This window comes from Lissotriton vulgaris, chromosome 5 (assembly GCF_964263255.1).
Source record: "Lissotriton vulgaris chromosome 5, aLisVul1.2, whole genome shotgun sequence".
Lineage (NCBI taxonomy): Eukaryota > Metazoa > Chordata > Amphibia > Caudata > Salamandridae > Lissotriton > Lissotriton vulgaris.
Genome location: NC_141693.1, coordinates 1,044,505,972 through 1,044,519,406, shown reverse-complemented (window position 1 = coordinate 1,044,519,406; position 13,435 = coordinate 1,044,505,972). Strand labels below are relative to the sequence as shown.

Sequence of the window (13,435 nt, the reverse complement as noted above, 5' to 3'; positions counted from 1 at the left end):
TATATATATATTTTTCCAAAAAAACTATGCTTTGGTTCTTCATTGTTTCTTGATTTGGACACTATGTAATTTTGTGGTATTGTGGTTCAAATTTGTAACTCTTTGTGGTTTAACAACTAGAATAGTTGACCTATGTTATGTAATCCAGCCCCTGGCCTTCAATATGTTTGTGTGATTGGTATTGCAAAACACCGAATACTCACTTGGTACCATTATTCCACTCCTTACCAATTTAGTGGTGCACGTGTGGGACAAATTTTTTCTTACTCTACACTACTAAGACTACTGCAGGCACTCAATATATTTTGGTTTATCTTATAGAGGAAAACAAGACATTACAAGAGTTATTTTATGTGCATAGGGGTTGTGTAATTTTTTGTATTCAGGAATTATTCTACAAATTGATCTGATCACGTATTGTAGCATTATTTGAACACATGTGTATCCTACAACTCAAAAGAACCTTCTTAATATGAAACCTGTACTGAAAACTGTATAATTAATGACAGCACAAATCATTCTTTTCATAGTGCCCCCTCATACATTTCTCAATGGACAAGTTTTTAGTGGTTTAGCAAAAGAACAAAGCAATCCTGGAATGCCTACTCAGAAAGCGGATATATCTGCACCTCCAGGTTAAAAATTATTCTGGTAGCTTACCTTGAGCACACCGCTGAGAAAAGCCGCACCACCAGGAAAAATCTTCTCAATTTTCACCATGGGCTGTACCTTGGATTCAATGCCACCCGATATACTAATACCTGTAAGAGACAAGTAGAAAACAAACTGTCAGTCTAAAACTACAGAGTACTGATAGAGTGCTTACAGCACTCTAAATTGTATGGGTGCACTATTCTCATGGTTTAAACGCACTCACATGTATTTTTGTCGTTTGCTGTGTTTCATGATTATTAGGATGCATTTATTCAAGTTATATTAGCAATGAAATGTAGTATGCACATTTAAGTAGGTCTTTGTATGTATTAAAGAAACTTATAATTCCTGTATGTGTAATGTACAGGATGAAATTATACTTGTGCAATGTAAATTATGTTTAGTTTAAGTTGCCTCAATTGTAGGCCCAAACTGTAGGTTGTTTTGAGTTTTGTTTTCACCTTCGTTGCTCAAGAATTATAATTAAATGAATCCTTTTTGTGTTCTCATCCTACTGCAGGTGCAGGAATTCGACCTAGTTATTCTAAGATTTAAGGAGATACCTGGAATGTCTTTGAAGAAGACTGAAGGCAAAAAGGGAGGACTCCTTTTGTGTCTGGCCTATCTGGGAACCAAGGTCACTGGAAGAAGAGTCAAATTAATTAAAGCTTCTGTGGAAACTTACTGAAAGATGGTGCAAATGGAAATGTTTACCATGTGACGTAGCGTGGGTTGAACATTGTCTTTTTGTATAAAGCGCAGGGACAGATTCGAGAGACTTCTGCTTTTTTGGAGGAGAAGGAGCATCTTAGAGCGAGCTCCATAGCTTTAAGCCATCAGACCCATTTGACGTGAGTACTTCTTAGGAAGCCAATACGTGCTGACACCTTTGGGATAGGATATTGGGGAAACAGGTAGGACTTTCATTTAGAGCAGAGTAGGGAAAGATACTTTTATTTTTCTCTAAAAGGAAAGGAGAATTTGACTCAGCCTCTATTCTTTGTTGCATTTTGATTTTGGAGTTAATCATATTATGCCTTTTATGCCGAATGAAATATATACGTAGACTCGGCTCGGTATTGATTTTTATGTATCTATATACTTTGATATTGAGGTGTGTTTATATTCAGTTATTTTTGGCCTGAAAATAAATCCACAAAACTGGACTTCAGAGTCTGTGGTCCTTTAAAGCATGTCTAAATTGAAAGTATAATCTTGAATTGTTTTACTCCCCTCCACACTTTTTAGCAGGCAATAAAAGACCATCTGCCTTGAATTTAGTAGGGAAGGTAAGGAGCAAAATTAGCGTCACCAGTACCTTAATACTGTCCCCTTTCTCCTGCAACACTTGGCGTGATATACTCTTCTGCATGATTATCGGTATGACTAGAAGATGCACAAGTACACTTTTGATAAACTTCTGATTTCTGAGCACAGTGCATCTTTGATAAGATGTACACTGCTTGCGCTTTTATGCATTAACATCAAATGTTATTTATAACTCAGAATAGAGGTTTCAAATGCCTACTGCAACTTTGTTCCAGTTTACCTTTCGCGGTCTCACAAACCAGAAATCCATTCAACAAAGTATGTGGTGGTTTGTTAACTGTAACCAAAAAACAAACATTTACTGTATCCAAAAAGGAAACAATTTAGAGATCAATGACTTGTTACACGGTCCTCACAATGATTTACAGTTGCTCCCTGTGGTTACTAAGCAAAAACAAATAAATGACTGTTAAACCATCACTCATTAACATCACAGGACAAGCATAGAGAAGTGGGTTAACAGAAGGCCAGAAAGACAACTTGGCAATGGAGTCAGGTTTATACCAGACAACATGTAGGGATCCCTGGAAAGTCATCTAGCACCAAGAAATAGTTAAGCTGGCAAAGTATACTATATTAATTCTCAAACATAGGAGCTCCGGGAAATAAACTGTAGTTGGATGCCAGAGTCTGAACAAAATGGATAGAATGATAGCTAGATGCATACTTTTCATGTCAACACCAAACCCCAGATAATAACAGGAAAAATTGGTGCAAATTGAGTGTGCATTCAGAGGTATTGCTGATCTCACTATCTATTTCCTGTCAAAATAGTGAGACAAAGGCACAGTGATGCAGACAACTAAAATCAAGAGAAGAATAAAGAACAAGCATTTGCAATGCAATAGGTCTCACATTATGAAAGTTTGAGCTATTGGTCTTGTAAATTACAATTTTTTTTATTGCTGTGTTCGTTTTGAAAATAGCTAAATTAATAGCTTTATCATCAATGCCAATAGTTATAACTTTCGCAAATGTGACACCAATAGCATTTGTAATGCAACATGTTTTGTATTTACGTGACTTAGATGTATTGATATTACAAATAACAATGGCTTTTAATTTTTTTAAATAATTAATACTTAAATAAAAGTGATTGTAATTTATAATGGCAATAGCTTAAACTTTTGTAAAAACTTTTGTGAAGATTATGTTCAGTGTATTTTATTGTTAAGAAAATCCAAGAACAGAAGTGAAATATTAACATCTTTTTTGTGACATTTGTAATGAAGCTTGAAACATTGAGAGAACATATTTGAACCAGTTGTTGTTGAATGGTTGCACAGATTGATGCTGTGGTGGTGCTGAGTGATGCTGTGGAGGCCCTGAGTGATGCTGTGGTGGTGCAGACTGATGCTGTGGTGGTGCAGACTGATGCTGTGGCGGTGCAGACTGATGCTGTGGCGGTGCAGACTGATGCTGTGGCGGTGCAGACTGATGATGTGGCGGTGCGGACTGATGCTGTGGTGGTGCGGACTGATGCTGTGAAGATTATGTTCAGTGTATTTTATTAAGAAAATCCAAGAACAGAAGTGAAATATTAACATCTTTTTGTGACATTTGTAATAAAGCTTGAAACATTGAGAGAACATATTTGAACCAGTTGTTGAATGGTTGCACAGATTGATGCTGTGGTGGTGCTGAGTGATGCTGCGGTAGCACAGAGTGATGCTGCGGTGCCCCCGAGTGATGCTGCGGTGCCCCCGAGTGATGCTGCGGTGCCCCCGAGTGATGCTGCGGTGCCCCCGAGTGATGCTGCGGTGCCCCCGAGTGATGCTGCGGTGCCCCCGAGTGATGCTGCGGTGGCCCCGAGTGATGCTGCGGTGGCCCCGAGTGATGCTGCGGTGGCCCCGAGTGATGCTGCGGTGGCCCCGAGTGATGCTGCGGTGGCCCCGAGTGATGCTGCGGTGGCCCCGAGTGATGCTGTGGTGGCCCTGAGTGATGCTGTGGAGACCCTGAGTGATTCTGCGGAGACCCTGAGTGATTCTGCGGAGACCCTGAGTGATGCTGCGGAGGCCCTGAGTGATGCTGCGGAGGCCCTGAGTGATGCTGCGGAGGCCCTGAGTGATGCTGCGGAGGCCCTGAGTGATGCTGCGGAGGCCCTGAGTGATGCTGCGGAGGCCCTGAGTGATGCTGCGGAGGCCCCGAGTGATGCTGCGGAGGCCCCGAGTGATGCTGCGGAGGCCCCGAGTGATGCTGCGGAGGCCCTGAGTGATGCTGCGGAGGCCATGAGTGATGCTGCGGAGGCCATGAGTGATGCTGCGGAGGCCATGAGTGATGCTGTGGTAGCGCATAGTGATGCTGTGGTAGCGCATAGTGATGCTGTAGTGTTCCAGAGTGATGCTGTGGTGGTGCTGACTGATGCTGTAGTAGTGCTGACTGATGCTGTGGTGGTGCTGACCGATGCTGTGGTTCTGCTGACTGATGCTGTGGTTCTGCTGACTGATGCTGTGGTAGTGCTGACCAATGCTGTGGTTCTGCTGACTGATGCTGTGGTTCTGCTGACTGATGCTGGGGTGGCGCCGAGTGATGCTGGGGTGGCGCCGAGTGATGCTGGGGTGGCGCCGAGTGATGCTGGGGTGGCGCCGAGTGACGCTAGGGTGGCGCCGAGTGACGCTTGGGGTAGCGCCGAGGGACGCTGGGGGTAGCGCCGAGGGACGCTGGGGGTAGCGCCGAGGGACGCTGGGGGTAGCGCCGAGGGACGCTGGGAGTAGCGCCGAGTGACGCTGTGGTGGCGCCGAGAGACGCTGTGGTGGCGCCGAGTGAAGCAGGGGTGGCGCCGAGTGACGCTGGGGTGGCGCCGAGTGACACTGGGCTGGCGCCGAGTGATGCTGGGCTGGCGCCGAGTGATGCTGTGGTGGTGCTGTGGTGGTGCTGAGTGGTGCTGTGGTGGTGCTGAGTGGTGCTGGGGTGGCGCTGAGTGATGCTGGAGTGGCGCTGAGTGATGCTGGGGTGGCGCTGAGTGATGCTGGGGTGGCGCTGAGTGATGCTGGGGTGGCGCTGAGTGATGCTGGGGTGGCCCTGAGTGATGCTGGGGTGGCCCTGAGTGATGCTGGGGTGGCCCTGAGTGATGCTGGGGTGGCCCTGAGTGATGCTGGGGTGGCGCTGAGTGATGCTGGGGTGGCCCTGAGTGATGCTGGGGTGGCGCTGAGTGATGCTGTGGTCGTGCTGAGTGGTGCTGTGGTGGTGCTGTGGTGGTGCTGTGGTGGTGCTGAGTGATAATGTGGTGGTGCTGAGTGATAATTTGGTGGTGCTAAGTGGTGCTGTAGTGGTGCTGAGTGGTGCTGCTGAGTGATAATGTGGTGGTGCTGAGTGATGATGTGGTGATGCTGAGTGATGCTGTGGTGGTGCTGAGTGATGTGGTGGCGACAAGTGATGCTGTGGCTTTCAGTAATGTACCCAGAGAAAGCATCTTTCTGCCGTTCGGGTGAAGTGTTAAAAGGAGACCTCATACTCACAGGTTCGTACTTGACCACATGGGGATTGTATGTGTGTGTGTTTGTCTGGTGCATATCTGTAGTATGTGTGCGGGGCAAATGTGGTATGTATGTGTGCGCGCAGTGTGATTTGTGTGGGGTGTGTGCAGTGTGCAATGTGTATATGTATGTGGTGTGTATGTCTGTTCACTATGATGTGTGTGCCGATAGGTGGAGGGGACTGTGGGGGAGGGAGTCATAAGTTGCAGAAGCGTTTGCTTCCTTCTGTGTCTCGGGACGCGGTACCAGGGAGAAGGCTACAGGATGGCTGAGTTAAACTTCAACAAATTTGTGTAACAGTAACAATTGTCACGCACCACTTAGAAATGAGGTGTGAAGCGCTACATAAAACCCGTAGAACACACTGTGGAGCGACAGAGAATGGAGACGCCGAGGATTACTGAGACCACTACGAGATTTGTGAAAACTGGTGGCTCATATTGATTAAACATCCGCTTTGTACCGATTTTATTTAATCATACGCACAAATGTATGGATTTCAAATTGACATCTCCAAATTGGTGGAGAAATCCCAAACCTAAGAGCATGCCATCAACATGGACTTCTCAAGCAAACAACTGCTTATGAAATTATGCTCAAGTCCCAAGTGCCTGCCCCTTTGAAATGACGATCACCGCGGCTGCGAAGTTAGGCAAATTATTAATGCTCGATAATTTCAGCCTACAAAACAAGAGATTGCATAAAAGATTGGTACAGGGCAGGTGCTTGCACACCATGTTCACGTCCAGGCGGGGCAGGTGAGGAGCAAAAGTGGACATTATAAGTGGACATTATCGGCTGCACGGAGAGGCAACCGGCAGAGGTCACGCGCGGCGGGCATCAAAGGAAGGGTGGGAGGGGGAAAAACGCATTAGAGAAAAGCCAGAAACACCAGGGGGACGCGGAAGCAGATTGCCTTCAAGCTTTCAAGCCTTTGAAGACAAATGCAAGACAAATGCCAGCAGGTCGCGCACCTCATGCACTGTCGGAATTACAAAAGCTCTCGCGTTTGACGTGGCCAGCAGGTGGGAGGTAGGAATGGAGCATATGGGGAGGGGGTGTGAGTGAGGTGGAGCAGAAGCCTTTGACGGTGGTGTGCGAGGCCAAGCGCGCGCCTGGGCAAGCTTCATGCTCGAATGCCCAACATGCATTGTAGCAAATCTGCTGGTTCAAGAGACTTTGGTTCAGATGTAATAGGTTTGAGTATAAATACTCGACCTAAAAAGAATACTGATCACCAATAGGGCTGGTACCCATGCATGCAGCGTTGGCATTAGAGTGTCCACATTCCTGGGGCTTGCTGACTCCCAGAAGGCACTGCACTGCGCGTCACCTGTGTGGTCTGGTTACAGTGTGGCACTCCCACTCAGGACAGGGTTCATGGGCACCAAAGGCAGATCCGATCACACACAATGTTTTACCAGCTGACGCTGAAGGGTCTGAACACTCGAGGTAGATGTGTATTATCAGGGTGTTTGGAGTCAAGTGGGGTTGGACCACAAAAATCTGAGGAGACAACCACTGCGGTTTTACCTGTAGAGTGGGGCCCCAGCATTCTGAGGAGACACCCACTCCATACTCTCCTTTGGGGAGAGACCCCAGTATTCCGAGGAGACAAATACTCCATCCCCGCCTAGAGGCCTCACCTCAGCATCCTGAAGAGAGACTCACTCCAGACTCACCTGTAAAGGGGGACCACAGTATCCCGTGAGACCCCCGCCAGACTCACCTGTACAGTATAAGTACTCTCTCAGAAGGTATAAGCAGACAGGGGTGGCACAGAGATGACCCACCTCTCCTCAAGGCGGACCACACGCTGGCCTCATGGGGTTTTCACGTGTCACCCTGGAGGGCCTGAGGCCGGTGAGCTGGGGCGGAGAGAGGGGGCAGGAGTCACTCTGGAGGGCCAGAGGCCGGTGGGCTGGGGCGGAGAGAGGGGGCAGGAGTCACTCTGGAGGGCCAGAGGCCGAGGGGCTGGGGCGGAGGAGAGGGGGCAGGAGTCACTCTGGAGGGCCAGAGGCCTGTGGGCTGGGGCGGAGAGAGGAGGCAGGAGTCACTCTGGAGGGCAGGGGCCGGTGGGCTGGGGCGGAGAGAGGGGGCAGGAGTCACCCTGGAGGGCCAGAGGCTAGTGGGCTGGGGCGGAGAGTAGGGGCAGGAGTCTCCCTGGAGGGCCAGAGGCCGGTGGGCTGGGGCGGAGAGAGGGGGCAGGAGTCACCCTGGAGGGCCAGAGGCCGGTGGGCTGGGGCGGATAGAGGGGGCAGGAGTCACTCTGGAGGGCATGGGCCGGTGGGCTGGGGTGGAGAGAGGGGGCAGGAGTCACCCTGGAGGGCCAGAGGCCGGTGGGCTGGGGCGGAGAGAGGGGCAGGAGTCACTCTGGAGGGCCAGAGGCCGGTGGGCTGGGGCGGAGAGGGGGGGGCTGGAGGGGGCCCGGCTGCCTCGCAGCTACACAAACACGAGCGTGTGTTAAGCGGCCCATTTGTAAACATGCCAGCCTGAGAAAGCGCCTCGCCGCGGCAGTGACGGGTCCGCGCGGCGCTCGTCAGCGGGGCCCATTCTGGAGACTTATGAAGGCGCCTCGTTCCTTCCCGGGGAGGCGTGCAGCGCCTCGCCTGAGCCGTAATGTCCCTCGCACCGCCTCGGAATTATTCATTGTGATAAGGTTAACATTTCAGAACACACCGACACAGGGGGAGGCGCAGAAAGATGACAATTACCTTGATTATGGAGCTGTATTAGAATTTTTATTTGCTAAAGGGTAAAATCCGACTTGTAAAATTCACAGTTAACTTCGAAGAACAGTTCTGCGCCTCCCCATCCTGGGCTCCGCAGCCTCCGGGAGGCGGGAAACATCTGCTGGTTTAGGGAACACAATATGTTCACATTTTCTATGACTTTTCTTTCTAATTGCGTTTTAAAGTTAATTTTTTTATTCATCAACACAAACTAAAGAAAAAAACTAGCCCCAGAATCATGAAACTTTTGCTGATGGTCCAAGGAAGACAGACGCCCGCACCGGCCCCCCTCCTCCCGCTGGGAAGGGTTCACGCGGCCTGCGCCCCCAGGACGCAAACCCTGCGAGGTGGCCCTGTTTGAGGGGCTGCGATTAACCATCTCTGCTGCAAAGGACAGACACGACAAGCTTTCTGTGGAATTCACAAAATGAAGAACAGGACTCGGGATGGTGAACTCCAAGGAACTGTTTATTATTAAGTAATAAACACCCGTGACCTCAGCCACAGCCTCATGAACTGCCCTCGCCTCAGTGTGTCCCCGGCGCTCGCCTTGGAACGCTGGTCGCGGTGACATTCTAAGTGATGTCACCGCGAGCAGCACCATCACATGCAGAGCCGCCGGGGGAGGCAGGAAGAGGGAGATACCACACATCCCCCTTCCCTGCAGAAATAGAAAACATTAGATGAAACAATGAGCAGGAAACTGAAATAGAGGAAAAGCTTACATTAGGCAGCAATATCAATGGTTACATCATTACATATTGGTTGAAATGTCTGGGAGGTCTGATCACTCTCTTGTTGGGCCTGTGGCCTGGGAGAGGGACGCCCGACGGCCTCCTGCTGGCTAACCCGCTATCCAGTCTTGGACCACTCTCCCCCCCCTTTGTACCTTCAGGGACTTCTACTGGAGGGTGGTACTTTACAACTCTCCCTAGGTTCCATATTTTTCCTTCTTGGGTTTTGACTGCATTCTTGAAAAGTTTAGTGATTTTTGTTGGACTGCTGTACTCTGACCAGCTTGCCTTCCCTGTGGGAGCTCTGATTTTGATGTTGTCACCTACTTTGAAGCCCCCTTCTCGCGTGGCCTTACGTTGGTCATAACCCTTCTTTCCTCACCCTCATGGCTTGTTCTTGTTTCCTCAGGCTGTCCTTTTCTTTGGTTCGGTCTGACCACCCCTTGTTCCATTCCATCCACCCTGGGGCAAGCTTAGTGTTGGGTGTCCTTGCGCGGAGCAATTCGAACGGGGTGACGCCCGTCGTCTGATGTGGCGTGAACCTGTATGCTTCCAGGCGCCTCCACACTTCTTCTTTCCAACTTATGCCACTGGCTTTGGCCAGCTGGATGCTCTCCTTGATGGTTTTGTTAAAGCGTTCGACCATGCCATTGGTTTCTGGGTGGTATAGTGCGCATCGCTTGTGTCTGATGCCTCTTTCTTCTAGGAAGTCCTCCATTTCTTTTGAGCATAGTTGCACTCCGTTGTCAGTGAGGATGTTGCTGGGGAGTCCCTCTCGGATAAACACCTCCTGCAAGAACCCGATGACGGTCTTTGTCGTGACTTCACTGACGAGTTTTATCTCCGGCCACCGAGAATACAGATCCATGAGCACCAGCATGTAAGGTGTCCGCAGCTCCCCAGTCATTGGGCCCACGATGTCCAACGCCAACTCGTCCCAAGGTCCTGACGGGGGCGGCCTACATACCATGGGTGGAGTCTGCTGCTTCAAAACCTTGTCACTATTGCAGCACGGGATGCATTCCCTGATTCTCCTTTCGGTTGCCAAGTCCATGTTCGGCCACCAGTAACTCTCCCTGAGCCTTTGCTTGGTTTTGGTAATACCCAAGTGCCCTTCGTGAGCTAGCTCGACCAGGTTGTCTCTCACAGTAGCTGGTGGTACGAGTCTTGTTCCCCTGAACAGGCATCCGTCAACGATGGTTAGCTCGTCCTTAACAGCCTGGAAAGGCCGCAGGTCTTCATCACGTTTGTCCCCGTGCTTCCATCCATCTCTCACTCTTCTGCAAACTTCTTCCATGGTCTTGTCCTCTTCTTGTGCCTTTCTCCACGTTTCTTCACCCAACGCCTTCTGGATGGTGCAGACATTCTCAACCATGTATCCTTCTTCATCTTCATCGGTTTTGTCTCGCATTTCACCTGCTTCTACATCACTGACAAGCCTGGACAGGCAGTCAGCTGCAAGGTTTTGTGTTCCTGAGACATACTCAACATTGAATGTGTACTCCTGGAGACTGACCACCCAACGCCTTATCCTACTGGAGATGGCATCCAAACCCTTCTTGCTGAACACTTCTACCAGCGGTTTGTGGTCGGTTCGGAGGGTGAACTGCGTACCCCACAGGAAGTCTCTGAATTTGCCTACTGCCCAGGATACCGCCAATGCCTCCTTTTCAATGACTGAGTAGTTGTTCTCAGATTTTTGGAGTGACCTTGAGGCAAAAGCCACAGTTTCTTCTCCTTCCGCACCTTTCTGGGTAAGAACCGCTCCCAACCCTTTTGCACTGGCATCAGTGGTAAGGATCGTTGCCCGGCCGGGCATGTAAGACTTCAAACTAGGGGCTCCCGCAAGAGCTCTCCTTACATCCTCGAACTCGCTCTGGCATTCTTGGCTCCATTTGAACTCGCTTTCTTTCTTCAGCAACATCCTGATGGCGTAAGTCCTGCCTGCTAAGTTTCTGATGAACTTCCCATAAAACTCCAACATCCCCATGAATGATTTGATCTCGTCTTTGTTCTTGGGGGGTGACAGATTCACAATGGTGTCCTGGAGTTCGACCTTGGGATGTATGCCTTCTGCTGTGATCTTGTGACCCAGGAAATCCAACTCGGCACAGCTAAATACACATTTGTTCTTCTTCACGGTGAGGCCCTGGGACAAAAATCTCCTCAGTACACATCTCAGTCTCTGATCATGCTCAACTTGGTTCTTAGCAAACACCAACACGTCATCCTGGTAACACAAGACGCCAGGGATGCCTTTCAGGATGTTGCCCATGATTCTTTGGAAGACGGCAGCCGCCGAGACTAGGCCGAAAGGCATCCTTCTGAACTTGTAAGCACCCATGGGTGTAACAAAAGCAGTGAGTTCTTGAGACTCCTCGTGAAGTTTTATCTGGAAATAGGCCGAAGTGAGATCGAGGGTGGAAAACGCCTTGGCACCCTCTAGCATCCTCATCATTTGGGTGATGTTAGGCAAGGGGTATCGGTCAACGACGACCTCTTTGTTGAGTGCCCTCAAATCAATGCAGAGCCGGACTGACCCATCCTTCTTCGCTGCCACGATGGGCGCCAACCATTCGGTCGCCTCCACAGGTTCGATAACTCCAGCCTTGCACAGTTTCTCCAGTTCAGTTCTGACCTCCTCCTGAATGGCTATGGGGAGTCTTCTGACTTTTGCCACAACGGGCTTGGCGTCCTTCTTCAATTTGATTTTGTGGCAGTAGTTCTTCAAACACCCAAGCTCTTCCCTAAACACCTCTTCAAATTCTCTTGTGATGTCAGCCTCACCTTCTTGTATCTCCTGTATCAAGATCTGGGGATTGCTGTTGGGATTGAGGTACACTCCTAACCCCTTTTGAGCACGCCACCCCAAAATGTTGTCCCCTACAGTGGACACATATACTTTGGACACAGTAGACCTGTTTCTGTACTCAATTTTACTCAGGAAGTACCCTTTCATGGAGATGGGGCGCCCTGCATACCCTCCTGGTCTCAGGTCTAACCTCCTCAAGGTTATCCTGCCTTTGGACACACGTGAGAACTCCTTGGCATTAATGATAGTTATACGAGAACAAGAGTCAAACAATGCATCTAGGTCAACATTCCCAACTTTTATGGTGTCTTTGGGACTATCAACTTGTTCCTCTTCAACCTGTGCTGTAACTTCGTTACATAAGGGGTTTCTGGGACCTGGCGCCTTCAACTCTTGTACTTGCACAACAAACTCGTCGCTCACCACATTTGTTCTGTCTCTACTCTGTCTACTGGCCCCCTGCCCACTCTTGCAAAATTGCTTGAAATGGCCCTTCTTACCGCACCTGTTACATGTGAACCTGAGGGCGGGACACTCCTTGTCGTTGGCTAGGTGCCCTTGTTTCCCACACCTGTAGCAGGTACCTTTGTATGACCCTCCCGGTCTGCTTTCCTTCTGCTCCTTTCCTACTGCCTTCTGACCCTTAACTACAGACACAGTCTCACTTTCGGTCACCACCTCGCTGACATTGGTCTTGTCATCGTTCTTCTTCTCCCCTGCATCTTGCTTAATCTCCTTGACACACTGCAACATGTGCTCTACCTGCTTGGCTATGATGAGGACTTCTCTCAATGGCGCGTCATCTTTAAGCCAAAGCTCCTCACGCACTCGCTCCATCCTGCAGGTCAAAACAAACTGGTCCCTAATTCTCTCCTCGCTCGCTCCCCCAAACTTACACGTTGCAGCTAACTTCCTCAACTCAGACTCAAAATCTTCTATAGATTCCCCATCCTTTTGTGCCCTCTTACCAAAATGGTACCTCTCCATAATTGTGCTGGTCTTGGGGAGGTAGTGCAAGTCTAACTTCTTTAGACTAATTTCAAATTCATTAAGACCCCTTGCCTCCTGTGCCCCTAAATCCGGGAGATGGTCTAGGACTTCCTCCCCCTCTTCGCCCAAGTAATAAGCCAGTAATGCAACCTTCCTTTCTAGACCCAAGTTGGGCCCACACACAGTAGCATAATTGAGGAACACTTTTTTCCATTTTTTCCACAGGATGGTGGGGTCCCCTGGGCTGGTCAGGAAGAAGGGTGGAGGGGTCACACTTTGCATGTTAAATACACAATAGACAGAAAGAAGCTCTAACCTTCAAGTAGGCACCTACCCTTCGAGTAGCAAACTGCGTTCAGTGAGAACCTGAAATCTGAGCTGACTAAATGTGACTAGAGGGAAAAGGAATTGAACCACCAGTGGAGACACTATAAGGGAACAGAAATCAAACCACCCTTGCACACCTTCCACTTTGCCAAAATGTCCACGAAGAAGGATAAAACCTGTCCCTCCAAAATTTCAATACATTGCTCTCAAGGTCACAAGATGGAGATGCTTCCTTGGTGCAGAATGTCAGGACAGTACTCCAAACAAAGTGGTCTCGCTGCAGTGCTCCCAAAAGTGCGATCACAAGATGGTTTTCCATTTTCCACGCCGTCCTGACAGTAGGACCCACAGTCACTCAGGCACAAGGATGGGTTAGTCTGA

General features: G+C 49.3%; 1 protein-coding gene across 1 annotated transcript in view; it reads right to left on the bottom strand.

The window, feature by feature from the left end:
* Nucleotides 1-13,435, bottom strand: part of PDZD7 (PDZ domain containing 7) — a 721,728-nt gene that overhangs the window by 75,386 nt on the left and 632,907 nt on the right. The window contains exon 15 of the mRNA XM_086922676.1: nt 661-761. Within this exon, the coding sequence (XP_086778802.1) occupies nt 661-761 (101 nt within the window). The remainder of the gene's footprint in view (nt 1-660; nt 762-13,435) is intronic.